Here is a 23,023-nt window from a genome sequence, read left to right on the forward strand (position 1 = left end):
ACCTACTCAGATCGAAAGAATACATTGGCCATAGAACTGTACAAGACTTCTTTTTTTGACAAGGCTAAATCTTAAACTACTGTGTGAGTAGTTCAAGGAGAAACACTGACACTGGATTGTCTGAGTGTAATTTCCTGCACCTTTAATATCGCTTTCATAATTTGTAGTTCTGCACTGTTGCAGCATGACACAGCTTTGCCTGAGCACAGCTCTCAGGCTAGATGAAGGATCGTGTGGAGTATTCATGAGCAGTTTTCTCTCTGGGCCGTGAGTGAGGTACAGCCTTATGAGGGAACGGTCTGTGATACTGCAATGGAGGAATACATATTTCAATGCATATGCATCCACAAACTGCAACTTTAACTCACAGTGTTGAACCGCATTGATTCCCACATTGCTCATCACCAGAGCTGAATTCAGTGGAGCTGGCCCTGACTGCTTATGGTGATTACAGATGTATGTGATGATTTCTGATCTTCTACAGGGACCAGTCACTGGAGGACAATGAGGGCTTCATTTTGCCAGTGAATTTCACAGCAACTGGCTGACAGTAGAGGAAGTCTTGAAAGTCTTCTGTTTCAGGTACTGATGAACATCCATTTAAAAGACTGCAAATTCAGGCTCTGTTTTGGTCACATCTAACTGGGACCTTCCATTATTTTCTTGTCTTAGTCTTTTTAAAATTTTTTTCTTCTGTTTTCAGATTTTTGGTCCTTCTGTTGAACAGTCTTCTCTTCCAGTAGTGGAGGGACAGTTTTTTTCTCTTATTGTATCTGGCTCCACAAAGGCGCTCTCTGGCTCGGATGACTCTGTCCCTTAGCCCGGGGTTGGAGCATGCACAATCTCTTGAAATGACTTTTTGAGTGGGTCTGTTGAGTGGTTGCAGAGTGAAATGCTTTAAAGGTTCTAACATGAACAAACATGATCTTCACGAAGACAGCAGGTTGGCACAAAGGCTTACTCTCAGGTTGTGCTTTCCAACTAGAATCTGAGGGTTTTTTTTTCTTCCTCCTAATAGTTATTTAATTCTTTTAACTCAACTGCATGACCTTGCATTGAAAACCATCAAAATTTTGGCAACACCAATTAAGCCTACCAAAAATCAGTCTGATGCAAAATAACTGACATGGAAATTTTCAGCCTCAGTGGTTGTGGTTCAGCAAGACGTGATGATTATGAAAGGTGTCAAGCGGCTATAATCATAGTCATCAAGACCTGTGCTGTATGTGTTTACTGAAACATATATTTGGTCTCCTTTGTTAGGAATATATGCAATGCCTAGTTGTTATGAGTCTCTCTATCGGCTGCATTGCACATTTCTCTGTGTAAAAGGAATGTCTGTTTAGAGGGGCTGCTGCTATACTATGAATCAAGAATATACTTTTATGGAAGCTTTCATTTTCTTCTCTTATTGCTTTATTTAAAAATTAATTTTTCAAACTAGAATTACAGTATCATTCCCTGTATAGAAGATAATTATCAGTAAGTTTAATTTCCTACAACTACTCTGTTGTGTATGCAGTTTCTATGTGTTGTAATAAGTTTCTTTGATTCTCTCTCAAACCTCAGTACACATGGTATTCAAATATATTCTATATGCATCTTTAAAGCAGCAAAATAGCTGTGATTGTGAGTATGCTTCATCAGGCTGAAGGTGCATCTATTCTAGAATCCTCCCTTTGTCCAAAAGTAGTGCTTAGGGAGGAGTGTGAGTAGAGGACAAGCGTATTTCCTCCTAATACCCTCCTGCCCTTCAGCAGTTTGTTGTTCGCAGTCTTCCACAAAGTAGTATAACTCATGTGTTTGAGCAGTCACTATATGAACACATAGCTGAAATCTCTGTGGAAACAAGTATGCGTAAAGGGCAGAGATAAGAGTGCTCATGCGACCTGAAAGCTGACATTTCCTGATTTCTGAGATCTGAGCAGTACAGCTTTAATACTGACTTTTCATGTGCTCAGTGATGGTGGTGCGTTTTATACTAGAAGAGATAAACATTTTAAGATGTGAGATGTAACAAGGGTATTTAAAAAAACCCCACAAAACACACAGGAACCCCACAAGGCTGATAGAGTAGAAAACTGTGTGCCTCCCAAGTTTGTAGTTTTTATTGATACTTAGTTAGAAAAATGGATTCTCTGGGTTATTTGATAGCATAAATACTTTTCCGTCCAGAAAATGCAACCTAAATGAGCACAGTATATGCCTACATGAGTCTGTTTCAGTTTTCGTATATGATCCAGACTTCTGGTGTTTGAGATATTTCTGTCAATGTTCATGGAAGTCTGCTTTGAAAAACTTGCAGTGTTTACTTACAGATCCCTACTGTTGCAATACAGTTCTGACCTTCAGAAACACTGCTTCTGAAGAACTCACAGAACCTTTTTATTGTGTTGAATTTGATGAATGATGCCGGGCTTTCATTTCCCTAACAGACTGTTTATTTTCACCAGGTGTGCTTCAGGACTGACCCTTTGTTTGTTTATTTTTCCCCTTATTAGAGAGCTAGTTAGTTGTCAGTAAAATAAAAATTACAGTATCTGAACATTTATTACTTGTTCTGGTATGCCAGATGTTAGAATACAACTTACAGGAAAAGATGGAAACTTCATTTCTTCTTAGTCATAGTAGTCTTGAAAATTTAGGGCAAAGTAGAATATGTTTTCTTACATCCCGTCTGAGTGAACCCTTCAGTAGTAAGCAAGTATTTGCATACTCTTTATGTAAGCAAGCTCTAGCTAAACAGCATCCACTATATCTTGTACAGTCTATTGCTGACTTGCAAAAATTGCTGGGAACTGTTACACCAATCTGATCATCCATCTGGCAGAAAAAATGCTGTAAACTGCAGTGCCGTTAACACTTTTGTATGGCAAAAGCTCTGATCTGCTGGATCTATTCTGTACCTCAATGAATTACCCACAGTAAAAGAATAGTATAAACAATCGTAGTCTGAAACACTTGTACAAACCTGCAATTATAATTGGTAGCAAGAGACTGTGGGAAGCAGTATCTTTTGATAGTATCTCTCAAAAATATATCAAAATGATTAAGTGGCTTTCCCAAAGAAATTGAGGAGTTGCTAATTCTAGATTGATACATGATTTTTTGAAAAATATGCACCTTGCTTTTTTTCAATAATTAATGGCTTTCTCTGAGTGCAGAAAAGTGAAGTTGCCAAATTTGACCTTGGACCAGAATCATAGCTGCAATATTGAACTTTTTTTGGTTTATGTAAGCCACAGTGACCAGTCATGTAATTGTCCTCTGCAGGAGGTTATTGAAAAGCACTGGAACTGATTGCCACTGCAGTGGCCCAACATGGACAACAAATTAGTTTGACTCAACTTCGAATTGTTTTGCACTAACATGCCTTATGTCCATAAACTTTGTATGTTATCTGGTTGTCAAACCACATTGGAAATGGGTTAACTTAGAAGTGGGTTGGATTTGCCCTCAACAAAGTAGGCATGGATGCCCTTGTGTCCTCTTGCAATTCTTGCAAGCCTACTAAGTTTTCTAAGTGGTTCCTTATAACTCATACTGCCAGTAAAGCAGTGTCTCTTTGCGGACTGATGTGTTCTCTCCTGTTCCAGGGGCATCCAGGCAGGATTTCATTTCTAGTTTTAAATATTGGTGTGCGGCTGTTACCATCCTATGCAATTTTAGTTTGTGGGGAGATCACATACCTCTGTCCCGATTACTCCCCAGTCATGCCTCAGGCAACTGTATTGTGGTCATGTACTGGAAATGCTTAGCGAAACTGACCCCTGGAGAGGGGAGCTTCATGTTTGCCAGCTGTCAGGCAGTAGCTTCACAGAGGTATAAAAGCAGGAGTCAGGGCAGGTTCCAAGTGAGGGGACAACCGGGGCGCTCTCCAGTGCCTTTGTAAAATGGAATAGCTGTGATCAAACTACATTGTATTGACTATTGCCTCTCAACAATATGATGAGACGTTTGATGCTGTAACTTAAAAATATTCTGCATATCTTGTTAGATGTGCTGCATTACTTTCAAAGCTTGTGGTGGTATGAATAATATAACTCATATCCCAACCCGGGTCCTACTAACCCACTGAACCAGATGGAGTCATAGAAATCTTCAATGAGTCCAAGTTAGTTAGAACAAGAGCAGAAATCTGAACCATAGATCTCCACCTCAACCGATCAAGTTTCCAATTCCTGTAAGTCTTTAAGACTACGTAGAAATAGGACTTAATGGAATAAGAAATAATGTACTTCCTGCCACACCACTGCTGGACTGAATGTAGCAGTTAAAGATGATGCAAATTCTTTATTCCTCTTTTAGGGTGATAAGAAAGCTCAGGAAAAATTATACTTATTTGTCTTTCCACTTGTGTGGGTTTTTACCACAATCCAATAATAATAATAAAGAATAAAAAATAGCAGTATCACCTGACTAAAAGAGTTTTAAGAAAGGCACTGGAGACAACTTGTGTGCTTTATTTGTAGTATCAGTGTGAGGAGATAGAGAGAAACTTAGCGGGTAGAGAAGCAATCTAGCCTCCTTAAGCAAATGCTCTTCTAGCTTTGCACAGCCGTATGACTCTACAATAAAAATGCTTTCATGTGAACAACTTTCATCTTGGTATACTATTGAGTTTTTATTATTAAAAATAATAAATAATATCCTGAAATTTCATTGCATTTGTCATTTGATGGCCTCATACTCCTCACTTTCTGTTTTGAAGCACTACTGCCATAACATCCAGGCGGGCCTTATAACAAATTCAGAACAAAGACTATGTGAAAATAACCTGGTAATAAACAGGTTATTAAAATTGAAGATATAAAATATGAATGAGAGCATGAATGCCTCAGTTATGAGTTCACACTTTACATGAGTTCACACTCAAGTAGGTAAATGTATATGGGACAATATTTTACTTTATCATACAAGTAAAATTTCCTATCGAAGAACATGGATTTCCCACAAACTGCTCCTGGGTTTGAAATGAGTCTCTCTCTCTCTCTCTCTTTTTAAATCACTTCATTTCATAGAGGCTGTTTCATGTAACTGAGATTATCTGATACTCCATATAGAAGTGCAGGTCTCTCTTGCTTTCAGAAAACCCTTGATTGCATTTAAGAAGTCAGTCGTAGCAAGAAACATTTCCATGTTAAGAGCCTGGTTAGCTGGGTGCTGATCTATCCTTCAGCTCTCTAAAAGCCATTTCCCCCAATCATTCTGGGACTTCTTAAGGCAGACTTGAATTTATTCTCTTTTCTAGGCAGGTGTTTAGTGAAAGGTTTTGCAAGCTTGGGGAGTGCATTGAATGGCTGGCAATTCCAAAATGCTCCAAGTCAGGACTTATCTCAGGAGATGCTCCTCTGTAGATGCAAATGTTCCTGTTGTCAGCATGTGCGTGGGTGTAACCTTTCTAAAATCCCGACATTGTGGTTCTTTCTAACCTCTTCCATCACCTCTCCAGGTAAACCTTTTACAGGTGTCAGTATGGTGCTTTAAAGCCCGATGAAAATATCTATGGTGAATCTCAAAACTTAGAGTGGGAAGTGGCAATAAGAATGTTTCTTATTAACAGAAACCATTGTTTGTAACATTCAGGAACCCTAATAGTACACACCATTAGTAACTGTCTTCATATCGACCACCTTTGTGACAGCAGAGTAGTTTTCTTGATATCTGTACATGCCTCTGTTACAGCAGTCCTGTAGCAGCTCTGCTACTACCCAGCCACGCTGCAACATCAGGAGGCTCTTGGCTAGCAACGAGCAGGGTTCCCATATTGGGGAAGTTACTTCGCGGAAGGTGTTCAGTCTGCGGAGTTGTAGGAAGGTGATTTACTTTTATCATGTGGTGTTTATCCCAAGTCTGGAATGATATCTTATCCCATTAATTACTGTGCTTAGGAAAAGACCAAAACCTGGTAACTATCTTCAGAACGATCAGATTTTTGTCAGTCTTCCTTTCTCAGATGCTTTTATAGCCCTTGCTTTAAAGCTGTTCCTGTGGAGTCTGGGCCAGCAGTCTAATTGTACTTGCAAGTGCGAGGAGACCAATATTCATTAGCTTTTTTCCTATGTGACCTGACAGTGCTTCAGAAGCAGTACTGGCTTAGAGGTCAGGATTGCAGAACACACTAAGGGTGTGCCCAAGAAGTGCAAGTGAACTGACACAGACATACCCTACAACTGTAATTAATGGTCCCTGTGAATCAGGCAGAATATATGTGTAAAAATCCTTGACAGCTCTTTTGACTTGTGCAATATGATATGCAGCATGTTGCCCTTCAGAAGTAATCCAAAACTGGACTTGAGATTACTGCTTTTTGGGCTCTTTTTCACACATTGTCTCTTACAGGACTTCACAGAAACAGTATTCCTTGAAGAAATGTGGTGTTGCTTTCCTCAAACACAGTATCCCAGTCATTGACACCTCTTTTCTTTTTCCTCATTTCCAGTGTTTGGAAATGTTGGAACACCTTTCTCATGTGGCATAAGTAAGAGCTGAGACAGGTCTGAAAACAGTAGAACCCTTCAAATGCCTAGAAGTGAAAATTAAATCCAAGTAAAATTGCCATAGTCACTAAAAACTTAGCCAAACATCTCTTTCCCATTGCTTTTCCTCATTTCCACTGTTGAGAGAACCAAGTTATTTAATAGTTTAGAACAGGTAAGAAACAGCAGAGGAAATCCTTTCCAACTGCTCTGACTTGTGCCAATGGACACATAGAATTCACAAGGGAGGAAATAATTTTGTCTCAACTCTGAATCTGTGGTTTCTGAGAAACCAGCTTATGCTTTTATTTTTCAGGAAGAGATAATGAATCCTGGAAGTCCTCTTGTTTTTTAAGATTGAACAGACCCTTATGTAGCAGATGTACTATGTTAGTAGAGCTCGTTGGGTTTTGCCAACAGAACTTGTGGCTCTGTAATGTTGCTGTGTTGAAGTCAGTGATGTTTCCTCAAACATCTTTTGGCACTGAGGCTGATTGGCAAGGAATGGCTCATGCCCATGCTGCTAAGGGCTTTTACTCTTCAGGACAGGATGGCTGTGTTCACATCATCTATGGGGAACAGCCCCCAGTCTCTACTAATTCCTGAACCATACCTGGGAGTTTCTGGGGAGGTGTTAAGTGGCCCAGGCCAGAATCATCCCGGGAACCATTGGGGTGATTTGACAGTAGAAACGACTGAGTTCCAGTGCCTGGACAATGATGGCACTGGTTAATTTACTGGAATGAAGAGCGGTGGAGAATGCACATTCTTGGAACCATCCACAGCCCTGTTTTCAGAGTGTGCAACATCAGCTTCAAACGGCTGAAAAAAAACATGTTTTACATGCTTAATAACCCCCATCCTTCTGCCTTTCTGACCTTGCTAGTCATAGCATTTTCTTTAGAGAAATCCAATGTCTGGATGCTCCTAGTGAGGGATACTGCAGGTGGTGTGCACTAGTATACAAACAATTTTGAGGGAGGTTCCAAGTAGCTAGGTATTTTTTCCCGTCTCCTTGGTTTGCACATTTCAATTGAATATATTGATATACAAATTATGTAAGACTGTTATATTCAGTAGTTGCCAGTTGTGACCTTGCTAACTCTATTGAAGTTCAGGTAGCCAAATTTGCTGCTCTGCACCTTCATGGAATAGAATCAGAGAGTCATTGAAGTTGGAAGGCAGCTCTGGAGGTCATCTTGTCCAACTCGCTGCTCAAAGCAAGGTCAGCTAGAGCAGGTTGTCCAGGGCTGTGTCCCGTCAGTTTTGAGACGGGACAAGAATGGAAACTCTGCAACTTTTCTGAACTTATGTTCTAGTCTTCAAGCATACTCATAATAAAAAGGTTCTTCTTTAAGTTTAAATGGAACTTCCTCTGTTTTGATTTGTGCCCATTGTCTCTTTACTCCTCCCATCAGGTATTTACACACATTGAAAAGCTTCTCCCGAGCCTTCTCTTCTCCTGGCTGAGTGGTCTTAGGTCTCTCAGCCTTTCCTTATCTGACAGATGCTCTAACCCATTAATCATCTTCGTGGCCCTTCGCTGGACTTGCTCCAGTATGTCCATGTCTCTTTTGTACTGAGGAGCCCAGAACTAGACACAGTACTCCAGATGTGGCCTCATCAGGGTGTCCTTGTTTCGGCTGGGATGGAGTTAAATTTCTTCCTAGTGCTGTGTTTTGGATTTAGTATGAGAAGAATGTTGATAACACACTGCTGTTTTCAGTTGTTGCTAAGTACCCTATGGTCAAGGACATTCAGCTTCCATGCTCTGCCAAGTGCACAAGAGGCTGGGAGGGAGCATAGCCGGGACAGCTGGCTCAGCTGGCCAGTGGGGTATTCCATACCATGTGGCGTCATGCTCAGTATATGAATGGTAGGCGTGATCCAGGAAGTAGCGATCACTACTTGGTTATCGGTCATCGCGAGTGGTGAGCAATTGCATTGTGCATCACTCATTTCATGTATTCTATCTTTTTTTCCTTCTTCTTCCCCTCTCTTCTGTTCTATTAAACTGTCTTTATCTCAACCCACGAGTTTTTCTCACTCTTACCCTTTCGATTCTCTCCCCGTCCCACTGGGGACTGGGGGGGGGGAGTGAGGGGAGTGAGCGAGCAGCTGCGTGGTGTTTGGCTGCCTGCCGGGCCAAGTAGAGGGGAAGGATCACCTCCCTCGACCTGCTGGAAACGCTCTGCCCTGCTGCAGCCCAGGAGGCTGTTGGCCTTCTTTGCTGCAAGGGCACATTACTGGCTTATGTTCAACTTGGTATCCACCAAGACCCCATGTCCTTTTCTTGCTAGCTGAATAACAAAAATGTTTCCTACACCCTATAAACGGACCTTATGCGATCTCCTTATCATTTAAGTAGCACCTGGCTGCTGAGAGCAGATACAAGGTCTTGAGGACATCACTGGGAGTGCCCATGGCTCGCTGTATGTTGCAGAAGGAATCTTGGCCTGCCCGTCTTCAAAGGTCATCAGAAAATTGCTTGGGAGCAGGCTAGAAATGACTTGATTTAGATCAGCTTCTTATGCAACTGTGCCAAAGGATTTGTAGTTGATACTTCAATCTACAGGCAGCTGTGATCCTACTTGCCATCCAGCTGATTTACTTCTGGGGTATTGACAGGATTTCACACTGTCAGTGCTCACGTGGTGCACAACATGTTCCTTAACCAGGGAACCTTTACAGTCTGAGAAAACTGCAGAAAATAACTTGTTCCAGTAGGAAGAAAACAGAAGAACACTGGTGAGGAAAACCAAGCACAATGTGTATCACAAAGAGGACTCAAAGGAGAACATTACAGAAGAAATATAAGTGAATTGAGCAAAGAGTATTTACAGATCAGGATATTTGTTTTAGAATTTTAATTATACACTGAAAGATGAAGTAAATAATTTCTTAATATCTGTTTTTGCATTTTGGGTTTGTATTGCTGCTATTCAGATCTTGCTACGTGAATATTGTTACTTGCTGAAATTTCACAAGACGTGTCTACACCCAGGAAAGAGTGTTAAGCCTAAATGTTTATTTATTATGTAGAAACAAGAAATGGTATTTTGTGCATAACCAAAACTATGTTTGAAACTAACCCTAAAATGATTTGGCTTTTGTATTAAAGACTGAGTGCAAGCTAATGAATGGAGATGAAGATAAACAATTTAGTACTTGACTAAGGATTAAATTTGTGGCTCAGTGTTAGTACTCAGAAGACATCCTCTAGACTCTTGTGGTTTAGGAAAGTTTTGCTAGGCTGAAAATGATGTATTTCTTTTCTTTGTTCTGTGTGTGTGCATAAACCAGTGCAGAAATGATTTTGTATATTTGTGTCTGAGCTCTGATATGAGCAGATGCATCTTCATTGAACCTGTCAGAATAGTCACCAGGAAAGTATCTGGCCCTGGACTTAAACAGTGTGTAACTGATACCTAATGCATACTCTATAAGTAAAAGCACTGTGCTTAAACAGTGTGTCATCTGCTCTTTTGGTCTGCTTAGAGAGCTAGTCTTCAGTATTACCATAGGAAATTTCTGTGATGATAGTTTCCAGTCTTCTTCCTCTATGTAAATTAATATATGCAAATTGTCAATAAGGGTTATAATACATTCACTAGCCATTGTTGTTGCTTCTTCTCTAATCTGATTTTATTGGTTGATTAGTGTTTGTTCAACTCAGTGCCTCTTTAACAAAAAGACTTAAAGGTGGACCATGTCGTGTGTTCAAATGTGTCCTCTCCATATACTCTTTCTTAAAAACAAGGTGTAACTGAAGATTCGTACATAATACAGTGCTTTAATATTTGCTGTTCTGAAGTGATGCAGACTCTCTGAAAGAGAAAAAATTTAATTTATAGTAGAAAGAAAACCCACTGAAGCTATCAGAAAGACAACATAATATAAAGGAAAGAACCCCTATTTCTTGAGATTTGGAGCTTACTAGTATTTGTTTGGTTTATATACATTTCTTTTTCTTCCTCTTACTCTTTCCCACACTTTTTTCCAAGGCTTTTTGGAATGCTGGATCTCATGCAGAGGTTAACAGCCCCCCAGTACTGCTGCCTCCCTCTTGTGCAGACACCAATAACCTGAGCTCCTCTGAACTGTCTCTTCCAGAAACTTCATCTGAAGACTGCAAGGACCTGAGAATCATCCATTTCACTGCTAGATGGCTCTGATTGTGAATTAGCCTCATTACTGAACTCATTTCTGATTTTAATCACTTTAGGTTTACCTTGCAGCACTTGTTTCTTGTTTTGCCCCTTCCTGCTAGGTCTAATCACATTGGGAACGGGAGAATTGTTCTGCCATTTTAAGACGTTGGTGAGGTTCCTCTCACAAGCAGCTCTAAGTATTGCTATAGTCACTGGAAGCCATCCATTGACCTTAGGCTCAGCTGTAGCTCAAATCAGCCAACTCTGTTTTTGTTAACTAGTCGCTAAACTACAAGCTTTTGGGGGCTTTTGGGAAAGTGTTTTGGGAAAGAGTATTTTGGGAAAGTGTTGTTATATTGCTTTGCTCCCAAGCTCCTTTCTAGGCATCTGCTGCTGAGCGGCCAGAGAGTGCGCGACAGATCCCATTATGCCTAATGCAGGACCTAGGTGCGATGCTCTGGATTGCAAACTGAATTATCATCCAGAACAGTCCCTTGTGTGGTTGCTGAAAAAGCCTGGAGGTGCCTGAACATCCTATTTCCCTTTTTATTTTAGCTGTGAGTTTACTTCAGTGCCTGGAGTTGCTTTTTTATGCATGCCCAAAATTGTCCCAATCTGAGCAGAAGAGCAGAAGGGAAAATAAGTCTGGCTTCCTCCTCAGCCTGAGGGCTTTCAAATCCTGCCCCCAAGATAACCACCTGCCTGGGCAGTTGGTGATTTCCCTGGCGTGCAGGGAAGGGAGGGCTGTGTAACGCTGCCGCCGCCGCGGGACACTCCCACGAGGGCTGGAGAGGGTTCTCTGTGTCTGGTCTTGGAAACAGGCTGGCAGTTGGCAGAGGTTTGTGCCTTTGCATCTCGTGTACAGGTTCCCGAGTGCATTGCAGCAAGGTCGGTGCAGCCATTCCTCGGGAGTCTTGGGGCCTCTGGCTTGGAGGAGGAGCTGGGCTTTGGCACATTCCCCTGGGAGTTTGGAGATGAGGCGTATCCCTCTTTTTGGGAGAGCTCTCTCGCTCCTAGTTATAGTAGTTACTTTTATAAAAAAGGTCACACAATGTCTTCCTGCCTTCCTGCACCTTGTAGTGGAAAATGAGCTTTTATTTTTCCTTGGGAGAGTGAGACCCAAAGCCAGAGTGGGGGTCTGGGCTGCATGTTCCATTTGGACCACAGTGCCAGGCTGCAGCCTTTGGTAAGGCTCCTGTACATTATTATTATTATTGTTATTATTATTATTGGTCCTACTTCTATATGCATGGTGAAATTTCTTGCTGAGTCAAATGCATGGGGTACAGGAGGCAGAATTTCAAAAAATAAGGTCTGGATCCTGTTACAGGGACCAGTTGCTTACAAATCAGGTAAAATAAGTCATTGCTTAGGTATCTGTTTTATTTCTGATCCAAAATGACTGTGATCTCACAGTCTTCTACAGGTCGAGTCTAAGTATTAAATAGGAGGAATAGGCAAGGAGAATAAAATCCTTATGTCCTGATTCTCCTCACAGCTACAGTAATAAAGGCTGGAAGAAATGCAAAGGAGGTCTGCAAAGTTTGTTGTACTACTGAACTAGCAATGTAGCAACAGGTTAGTGTCTGTATCTGTAAGACTGTGCGTATAATGAAGTAGAGGTGACTCTTACAATAGGAAAATTAGCTTCCCCTAGGTTATAAAATGGGCAGCATAAACTGTAAGTTAAGGGCCTGTCAGAGGTGGTATGTGCAGCTTGACAGGTGCCAGGCTTCCAGTTAAAACCCCCAAAGGGAAATGGTAGAGCAAAAAGTGCATCAGGAGAGATGTGGCCGATTGTTCTTTCAGGTTAGGAGAGCTGAAGCAGTCTACGGTGCTTAACCTATGAGCATGCTGCTTTTAATTTTCCATTTTTATTAGCATTAATTATTAACATCATGAATATTAACACAAAACCTTTCTCAATTTCATTTTTTATTAAAAAATGAAGGGTAAAGCTGGTACAGGCATGGAAGAAAGCACTACTGAAAGCTCCTTGGAGATAACAATGTGGAGCAGGAGGGAGCTAGGGGTACAGATTGGGAAATGTTGTAATCCTGTATGTACCTCAGCATTGGAATATGAAAGCTTATTTTAATAGTTAACAACATTTAAATTTTGCTCTTTTTTTTTAAACAAAGCAGTGATTGGAAAATCTTATTAGAAAATGTCAGTTCTCAAATTCTGGTCCGCTGGAACCTATGATTGGCCCAAAGAGCTTTTGTAATGGAGTACAGTAAGCTGTCTGGTCACATTACGTAGGTCCTTCTTGCTTCCCACAAGTTTGGCATTAAAAGAAACTGAGAAAATGAATTAAATATGTTCCAAATAGTACTTCTTTGTGACGGCTTTCCCCAGCGTCGCAGAATGAATGAGATGGCCCCTAAGATTGCTTTCTGAGGCATTACAAAAACATGAAAGATATTGCATATAAATGAATTGTCTTTCCTCATCCTTCCATATATTGCATACTGAAGAATTGTGTCCTTGGTGTGTATTTTGTGGCGTAGCACCTTTGGGTTATTGATTGGATTGATTAGTAGCAAATTAGAGCAAGCAGCAATATTTACTGACAATTTCTGTCCCTTGGATGGGGGAGGCAGGCTCCCAGAGCCTGGTCTTCAGCCACGTGAGTGTTTCATACTTAGTGCAGTTCAAAGAGCTCAGTACATTTGTCGGTGATAGGAGCAGGTGTTCTTCCTCACTTAATGAAATGGCAGCTTTTTTTGAATTCATGGGGCTTGCCCCCTTTGCCAGATGCACACACCAGTTCTATTTCTAGGCAGAACCCCTTTTGCTTTAGAAATGTCAGAAGGTAAGAGAGTCTTTTGTGTGATTTCAAGGATTTCCCAGTTCCATTTGGGTTGGGCACTTCAAGAATGAGTGTTGTTTTTTTTGTGTGCATGTGTGCGTGTGGTTATTTTTCTTGTAGTAATAAATGGTCCTTTTTTTCTTGAAGAAAAATGATTTTTGTAAGGTCCACCATTAGGAGTTACAGGAAAGGCTCTTGTTTGAGTTTGCTGTAAGGAGTTCAGTCAATTCTAATGCTTTCCAAATTGGCTTTCCCTTTCCTAATCTGTTCTGTGTAGAAGCCGTGCATTATAATATATGAATGTGTGTTTACTCCTGAATAAATTTACAGGAGTTTTGCTAGCAGGCATGATCTAATGTGACTTTTTTTAATTAATAAAGAAATGGGATATGTAATGCATAATGGGTAGCACACTGAGCGGCATTAGATTAACTAGGAATTGAAGAACTGTGTGTCCTGCTGATGGTGGACAAAATCAAAGGTGTTGACAGATTCACTCACTCCATCACAAACAAAAAAGACCTTGAGGTTGTTTATTTGAATAGGGGAACCATAAATCTAGCACACAGATACTAGCAAACAATAGTCCTGGATTTTGTTTCTTAAAAAATACGATGTGCAATATAATAGAAGTCTATTATTACATGTCTTTATATCTTTATATATAGCTGTAGATAATGTGTAATTTTGTATGGCCAGGAAGTAGGTTGGCAAATGTATATACAACAAGCAATGTGGATTTATAGACTGCCTGCTAAAGGTTTACATTTATCCTTAATTTACTTTGTGGGTCCTATCGGGTCCTTCCTGAGAGCACTAAAAATGGTTGTCTCACATTTTACAGTACATTTGAAAAGTGGTGTAATATGATTTGTGCCTGAATTTATATTTCAGAGGGGAATATTTCCTCCTATTAAAATCATCAGGTCCTGAATATGTTCAGCTGAAAAACAGGACTGTCTAACAGTCTTTTACTCAAGACTTGTAAGGAATCAATATAGTTCCCATCAGTACAGTAAATTACTTACTGAACCACTTCCAGTAATCACGATGCACAATTTCTCATTAACCCCTTCCCTTCTCTGTATAGAACCAATATTGTCTTAGAATAAAGTTATTTTGGAATATATCTGTAAATCATTAGACACTAGAGTAATTAATTCAAAATCTGATAACGAAGGCTGTTAGATATCTGTAACAGTCCTGTTCAGTATCTTTATCAACGATCTGGACGAGGGGATCGAGTGCTCCCTCAGTAAGTTTGCAGACGACACCAAGTTGGGTGGGAGTGTTGATCTGCTCGAGGGTAGGAAGGCTCTGCAGAGGGACCTGGACAGGCTGGATCGATGGGCTGAGGCCAACTGTATGAGGTTCAACAAGGCCAAGTGCCGGGTCCTGCACTTGGGGCACAACAACCCCAGGCAACGCTACAGGCTTGGGGAAGAGTGGCTGGAAAGCTGCTCAGAGGAAAAGGACCTGGGGGTGCTGGCTGACAGCCAGATGAATATGAGCTGGCAGTGTGCCCAGGTGGCCAAGAAGGCCAACGGCATCCTGGCCTGTATCAGAACTAGTGTGGCCAGCAGGAGCAGGGAGGTGATCGTGCCCCTGTACTCGGCACTGGTGAGGCCGCACCTCGAATCCTGTGTTCAGTTTTGGGCCCCTCCCTACAAGAAGGACATGGAGGTGCTGGAGCGTGTCCAGAGGAGGGCAACGAAGCTGGTGAAGGGTCTGGAGCACAAGTCTTATGAGGAGCGGCTGAGGGAGCTGGGGTTGTTTAGTCTGGAGAAAAGGAGGCTGAGGAGACCTTATGGCACTCTACAACTACCTGAAAGTAGTCTTCTCCCAAGTAACAAGCTATAGGACGAGAGGAAATGGCCTCAAGTTGCGCCAGGGGAGGTTTAGATTGGACATTAGGAAAAATTTCTTTATTGAAAGAGTGGTCAGGCCTTGGAAGAGGCTGCCCAGGGAAGTGGTTGAGTCACCATCCCTGGAGGTATTGGTGCTTAGGGACATGGTTTAGTGGTGGACTTGGCAGTGTTAGATTAACGGTTGGACTCGATGATCTTAAAGATCTTTTCCAATTTAAATGATTCTATGATTCTATGCTATAAGGATGTGTGGTTCTCCCACACAATTAAAATATTCATTTAAATACTTTGTTGAAAATGTGTGGATGAGTCAAGGAGCAGGAATTGCTTGCTTTATTTATGGGAGGAGTTGGGAGTCAGGAGATTCACTTCTGGAGAGGGATTTTTGTCTTTAGCATGACTTTTCAAGATACCTGGACTGTTTTGAGCTGCTTGGCTGGAAGAAAGTATCTACCAGGGAGAGAGTAAGGGTACTTTTAAAATGCAGTCCCTAAAATGAATATTCAAGATCCATGCTCTGTTAACTCACTGTCTTTCTGTATTTTTACGACTTCAGCATTACTGCAAATTTTTTGTTTTCTTTCAATAGCATAAATCCAACATCATTGTGACTGAGCAGATGGACATGCTTGAGCCTGTGTAGCAGGGCGTAGGAGCCCCAAAGGTAGTGATAGCTGGGGAGGAGCAGCTAGGGGTAGCTAGCTGGGAGAGGTCCTTGGGAAGAGCCAGGGAAAAACAGAGTGCCAGAAAAACATCTCCTAACTTGGTGCATTTTCGGAGACCATTGTCGAGTAGGAGATATATAGCTTAAAGGACTGTGTCAGAATTAAGAGAATAGAAGATGACAGCGTTATTTGATGGAATAGGGAGGGAATTGGGAAAGGCAGCGCTAAGCTGAGAGGAAGGTATACCAAGCTAAGTAATCTGAGTTAAATAGCTTCACAGGTATATTATTGACCACTTAATAAGTTTGTCAGAAACAGACAAATTTAGAAACAAAGTCATGTCTTGGTTGTTGCCAATTTTGTATTTGAAAATGCGGCTAAGTTAAAGATTGTGTTGAGTTACTTTTCTTTCATATCCTGTTCATGCTTGCGGTTCAGAAGTGTGGAGGAAGGGCAGAGAGGTGCAAGAGAACTGCGACCTGAGAAGAGTTTTATGGAAATAAACTGGTTTTACTGTAGATTTATTGGCAGCAGTAACAATAGTCATCACTTCCTCTTGTCAGAACTATAAAAAGACATGATGTGAAGACAAAGGATGCAGATAATATTCAGAAAGTGCCTTTGTTTACAGCTTCAGCCTTTTTGAGTTCAATCAGACATTAATTGACTAGTATGACAGTGTTTTCTTTGAGAAACTTTACTGTAAAGCTGGCCTCATCCAGATCCAGCAAATAATGAATGAGAAAGGGCCAGAAAATCATCTTATTCTTCTTTGATGATGTTAACAAATAAGGTGTGTCCAAAGATAATTTGATACATGAACAAATGCCTTCCTGTGCTTTCCTGCGCTTCCACTGGAGCCGTACTGGAGTCACGGGCCTCTCCCATTCCTGTGACTTACCAGAAAGTAATTCCTACAGCTCCATGGAGGTTTGCTGCATTTGTTAACAGGATGAGAAAGCACAAGAACGCTGGCTCTGATGTTGGAGAACTTCCTCAGTTGGAGATCTCTGATATTCATTAAGGTTAAACAGTCATCTTTGCTCCTTCTGGTCCCTGTCATTAGAAACTATTGTTCCCTCTGCTTTATTTCTGTACCAGTATCCCTTATGTCTCCTATCTGTCTAAGTTGGTCCCCAGTTGAGAGTTGTTCATCGTGTCAGAAGTACCAGGCAGCTACCAATAGCAATTTTGGGAGCTAATTCTCCTTCGCCTAGGCTGGCAGCTGCCATTATGCTACTAGGTAGATCGATAAAGTGTTTGCTGCTATGGTGAGTATGGTGAAAAATTAATCCATTTTTACTTTTGAAGCAAGTGAGCCACCCCTGATTAGTGAAATATTAGATAGCTGAAGTGGGGCAAAGAGGGTGGTACTGCAAGCTGCAGTTTTAGCAGGAGTATGCACCAGACTTAGGGCTAAAATGATTAGTAAGACCAGCCAGATCTAACTGCTTTTGCAAGAAAAGCTATAGATTTGCCACAAGGCGTTGACAAAGTGGCTGATGTGTCTGGTTGACTAGTGATGAGACTGGCATGAGAAGGAGAGAAGTGCTCTTAAATTCTCATGTGGAAAGCAGAAAATCTAGGACTGTAGAAGATCTGATGGGTTATCAAGAACAGCGTCATGAAGTCATATCAAGTTTGCTCTGAAAATTTGATTGATTTCTGGTTTGTACTTCTTCTTTTACAAGATGTTTCTGAACCCAGTGTCCTCAATTGTATTTATATCCATTTGTTCTTTTTTTCAGCTTAGTTCCTTAGTTTAATAGTTATTTTCTTTGCCTGTTGTTCGTCTCCCTCCACTGCCATCGTGAGGCCATTTTCATTCTGTAAATGACTATTCTTTTTCTCGTCTCCTCTCATAATTTCACCATTCCTCACTATGAAGTCATAGCTTCTCTCTCTGCCTATTCTTGTTTGAATTCTTCTTTCCTGAGTATATGATGAGAATTTTATACTTGTGTCTCACCAGCACCTGAACAATGATATTAATGTCTGTGTCTCTGTCATGGAAATTTCTTACTTGATAAGTCCTAGGAGGCTTGTTTTTAAGCACTGAAGTGAAGAGAAGCCGACAATCAGCCTATATAAGCAAGAGGAAAGCTGTAATGAGACTATTTCAAGTAGAAAAACCCAATGAACTAGAACTATGAATATGTTTGTGGAACTAAAGAGGTAAATACAAAAGCAATATGTTTGAAATTGTTCTACCCCAAAACTAGAGAAGTACATTATTATCAATTAAGTATGAATGTCCTCGTGTCAACAACAATTTAAAACGGTGTTTGCTGCATTTAAGTATAAACTTGAAAAAGTTTTCATCTTGCATAATTTAGGGACTTAGTGAATCCTATGTTCCTGTTTTTCTAGGTTTGTCAGCTGGATCCATCCAGAAATATGATTAAAAGGCATATGACTGAAGTTTACAAATCATGGAAGCAACAGATAAGCTGAATGTTAACCAAATACTGCAGTGCAAGAACTAGAGAACACTTGAAGCAATTAGTAAGAAATCAATATAAAACAGACAAAAATGGGCAGTAAGCTTCTGGAATTTGCTACCCCAGGAGGCTGCAGAGGCAGACAGCATCAGGAAGATCAAAAAGACAAATTTATGGATATCAGGACAATAAGTAGGTGCTAAAAATGCCGTACTCTCTAGTAACCCTAGTATAACAGCTCTGGATGCTGGCACGGTACAAAGGGAATGACTTCAGAAAGTAGCCCTCCCAACAGCTCTCCCGAAATACATCTCCTACTGCCACTCTGAATACAGAGCTGGGTGAGCTATAGGTCTGGCATTATGGTATTTTCTAATGTCCTTGTGTTCTCTGCCCTGTTATTTCTTTCCTAGATTCTGTGCCCCATGGTAATTAAACTGAGTATCTTGTCTTGATATTCAGGTATACCTATCATATTGTACTCAGGAGACAAGATCACCTTTCTTGGCCATATTTCGCACACATCATTTGTTCCCACTAGTGGTTTATCATTTTCATTAATTTTAAATTAGTCATAGTTTTCTTCAGGGTTTTGCATGAGACCAGCCTCTTACTAACTATCTGCTCTCATTTACCTGTATTTCTTCAGTTCTTTCTACATGTTTAATAAGTCCTTTCTTGCCTATTCATTGACCTTCATTACAAGTGTACTTTCAAGGCTTCTTGCATGGTGTCCCTCTATAGATGTCTGTGAACTGGCAGTTGGCGCAGCATCACAGGCTTGGGGAGAAGAGCAGTAGGCTGTACCAGTGCAGGGAGGTATGAGCATTTCTGATTCGGTACAGCAGACTGTGCCACGTTCCTTGCTCTAGGGCCAATGCCAACCTCATTGGACCAATGCTTATACTCATATTAATGTTCTATGGCATGCAATGTTTCTTCCTCTGTTCAAATTTTCATCTAATCCTAGCTTGATCAAATGAGATCTGCAGCAGCTAAGTCATATTAGAAAAAATTAGGCCATCAATCCATTATTAAGCTGGAAAGTATTTTATATTCTGTGTCTGCCCTCAGGGTGTCTCAGAACGTTCCACGGCTGATCTGTCCTGAGTATGAGAGGGCTAGGGTTTAGGTGCTAAAAGATGCGTACAGATACTGAGGGAGTTGTGGTTTGTTAAAGCTTTTGGTTTCCAGCCTTGCACTTAGCTAGAGCCAAGGCCTAGGTGTTCGTGACTTTTATCTTTATGGTTCTGTTGGTCAAGGTGCTTTTGAAAAAAATCTCCTGGTCTCTTTGTTGCATGTAGCTACTACATCTTAAGAGGTAGCGCCAGTTTTGTGGCGTTGGGAAATTTTCCTGAGATGTTGGTAAAGTTTCTTTACTTCTGTCCTAGCAAAGGTCAGTGTACACTCTTAGAAAATGTTACGTTTGTTACATGTTCTGCTCTTGATAATATATTCTATCCAGCACTCTCTGAAAATTAAAAATCTATCCCCAATTTTTACTGTATAGCTGTCTCTCTCTGTTTTAACTGTGACGCTTGCCAAGATGACCATCTTTTGTGTATGCTTATAAATTTCCTTCGTTAATCTTCTCTTTTTCAAAGAAAATAGATCTTTATCTTGAGATCCTTCATGCAGGTTGCCAGTTCACAGAATCACAGAACAGCTGGTGTTGGAAGGCATGTCTGGCGATCATCTAGGCCAACCCCCTATTCAAAGCAGGGGCAACTATGTCAGGTTGCTCAGGACCTTCTTAGTCAGGTTTTGAATGTTTCCAAAGACGGAGACTCCCCAGCCTCTCTGGACTACTGGTTTCAATGTTCAATAACCCTTACAGATTTCTTAGCAGCAAATTATAACTTTTTCAGATATGTACAGTACAGGAAGCAAGACAGTGAAGCATCCAAAATCATTAGCTGATTGTCAGGACCTTGGCATTAGTACCTAATTGGCTTTGGTGACTGATCCAGGCATTAGTGATATCTTTTCAAAGGCGTGACTTAGTGCCAGAATAAAAAATTGTTCCAGTTCTGACTTGGATGTTGTCGTTCTGAGTGTTGAGGGGGAAGAAAGTATGGGGAGGATTGAATTTTCTTAGTTCAGGTCACTTACTGCATTTTTGAAATACCACATTTGGATGTTTGCCTTCTCGCCTCATCACTGCCTTAACATGTCACGTTGGATTTGGTGCAAGAAAGAGTTAATGTAAGGCAACTTGTACAAGCTGCTGCAGATAGCATGAGTCAAAGACAATTTTTTCCAATGGCATCGTGCTTTGAGCCTAAGCTGTAGAGGAACTGGCGTGCCAGGAGTTGAAAAGAGACATCTCTGTTTTATGCACACTCAACTTCCAAAGGCAATGACTGGAGTAGAAAACCGATTTGAATATGAAATAAAGAGTTGCCCAGAGGAAATAAAGAGTAATGACTATATCCATGGCCAAAAAGAGGTGGAGGGCACTAGATGAGATGCATGGCCTCTGTCTGTCCTTTTATATTACTGTTGCTGACTCCCTCCCCTAAGATGACATGCGTGTTGGCACTCTTTAAACTGATGACTTGTTTGTTTTTGTTTGCTTTCAGTTGCTAGATTGACGTTACAGACCATACTTTTGGACTGCTGTACATCCTTTATAAATTGCTTTAAGATGTTTTAGTGCGATAAGACGATGTAAAAATGGAACTCATTATTATTGTCTGTATCACCAGGGGAATTGGACAGCTGGCATTGATCTGTGAGAGACTAATTTCCATATGTTGTTATTACATTAACCCATAGAATTCTTCTTGTTTATGATTTCAGAGAAAGGTTTCCTAATCAAAAGGTCATCCTCCGTAGCGTGTAGTGCTTGAAAGACATGGAAGGGCAGAAAACGTATGAACCCTGTCATTTTTTATCTGATCAATAACGTCTTGCTTTGTTAATAGCAATATCCCAGTATTTTACATTGCATTGTATCAAGATCCCACTAACCGCTTCACAGAACCGCTTGTGAGTGAAATCTAGCAGTTAGTGAAGGGTATACTGCTAAGTGCTTGGTTTGGGGCTAATATTATGCGCCCCTTTAATCCTTGGCATTTATCTTAAATTTTTTAATTAAAATAATAATAAATTGTTTGTATTTTGCTGTTTTGTAAGGAAAGGGATTGAATAAGGGCCTTATCTTGCTGTGTTAAGTAACACTTTATGATGAGCTAAATTGTACCATTCATCCAAAAGCCACGGTAATGGTAGCACAGAGGCTTCTGTGTTGCAGAGGGAGTAACTTGCTCTTTGCTATCTTCTTCTGGTTTCAGAGTAAAGCCTGAGAAATCAAAGAAGGGATTTTAATAATTAAAAATGCCATTTTCTGAGGTAGCATCAAGGTAGCTGGTATTGGCCAGGGTGCCTTTGGATAGCAAATGTATGTACTGGGAATCAAGGGTCAGTAGAGGACTGCAGGGCATTCCTCCCTGTACTAGCTCACAGCAGTGGTGAAAGTAAGAAACCAAAGAAAGTAAGTTTTGGTTTTCTTCCTAAGATAAAGCTTTGCTTCATGCTTTGGTTCTCTGCTTGGTCCAATTACTTTCTTAGTGTTGGCTCAGCCAGTGTGCTGCCTTCCTCCTGTTTACTTATAGCATAGTGATGCCCAAAAGATGGAGTCAGAGTTCCACTAGCTGAATCTGGGGAGTGTGGATTGTTTGATTTTTTTAGTGTCTACAATCTGTGTGTGACCGTGGTTCAACATTACCCTAATGGTAAAGATAAGTCACAAACTGGGAGTGATTGCCTGCAAAGACCTTATAGTTGGGCCTTGCTCCTTATAGTTGGGCAAACATCTTTTTCAGGAATTATTTAGTTATAACTGATAGTGTAAAGGGAAATCTCTGGCTCTTTTTTTCTGTTTTGCTGTGTTAGGTTACTGTTGAGAGGGATTTGAAAGGCTGGACCACAAAGTACAGGGCCCTCCTAAGAAATGGTGCTATTACACTATAGACATATCTGAATTGCAACAATATTCATCCTCAGTATATCTTAAATTGATTAAATTGGTAAAATTCACTTTCACTGGTGGTTTCTTGACAGTAATGTAGATGCTTGAAAATAGGTGAGGGTCTATTTAGGCACCTGGACCAATTGTAGACTTATACAATTGGTGGGAGACCAGCTGGCACTTAAGAATGGCAATTGGTTGTCAAAATGGCACAAGATACCTATTTTATATGCCTAAATATCTCACAAAGCACCAAAACAATACAGAAAATCAAAAGAAAAAAGAGGAGTGGAACATAGATCTCTGACAGTAAGGAAGTACCTAACTGATGAAACAATAACCTCTCAGACTGAGATATTTCAGGGCTGAGAATTTTTTCTGTAGCAAGTTATCCTGTCAGAGTGAGAATATTGCATTAATGGAAATCCTTGGGTGATTTTTCTTTTTGCCTTTTGCATCCAGGCCGTGCTTTACTGAGACTTACTGACAAAAAGCTTGAACGAATGGGCATTGCCCAGGAAAGCCTGCGACAGCACATTCTACAGCAAGTCCTTCAGCTGAAGGTGAGAGAAGAAGTCCGAAACCTCCAGCTGCTTACACAAGGTATGAAAAATAATTTTGATACGGACAGTTA

The 23,023-nt window shown here is 40.7% G+C and overlaps 1 protein-coding gene across 1 annotated transcript in view; it reads left to right on the forward strand.

The window, feature by feature from the left end:
- SAMD12 (sterile alpha motif domain containing 12) overlaps window positions 1-23,023 on the forward strand; it is a 98,611-nt gene that overhangs the window by 63,832 nt on the left and 11,756 nt on the right. The window contains exon 4 of the mRNA XM_075144529.1: window positions 22,852-22,992. Within this exon, the coding sequence (XP_075000630.1) occupies window positions 22,852-22,992 (141 nt within the window). The remainder of the gene's footprint in view (window positions 1-22,851; window positions 22,993-23,023) is intronic.

This window comes from Calonectris borealis, chromosome 2 (assembly GCF_964195595.1).
Source record: "Calonectris borealis chromosome 2, bCalBor7.hap1.2, whole genome shotgun sequence".
Lineage (NCBI taxonomy): Eukaryota > Metazoa > Chordata > Aves > Procellariiformes > Procellariidae > Calonectris > Calonectris borealis.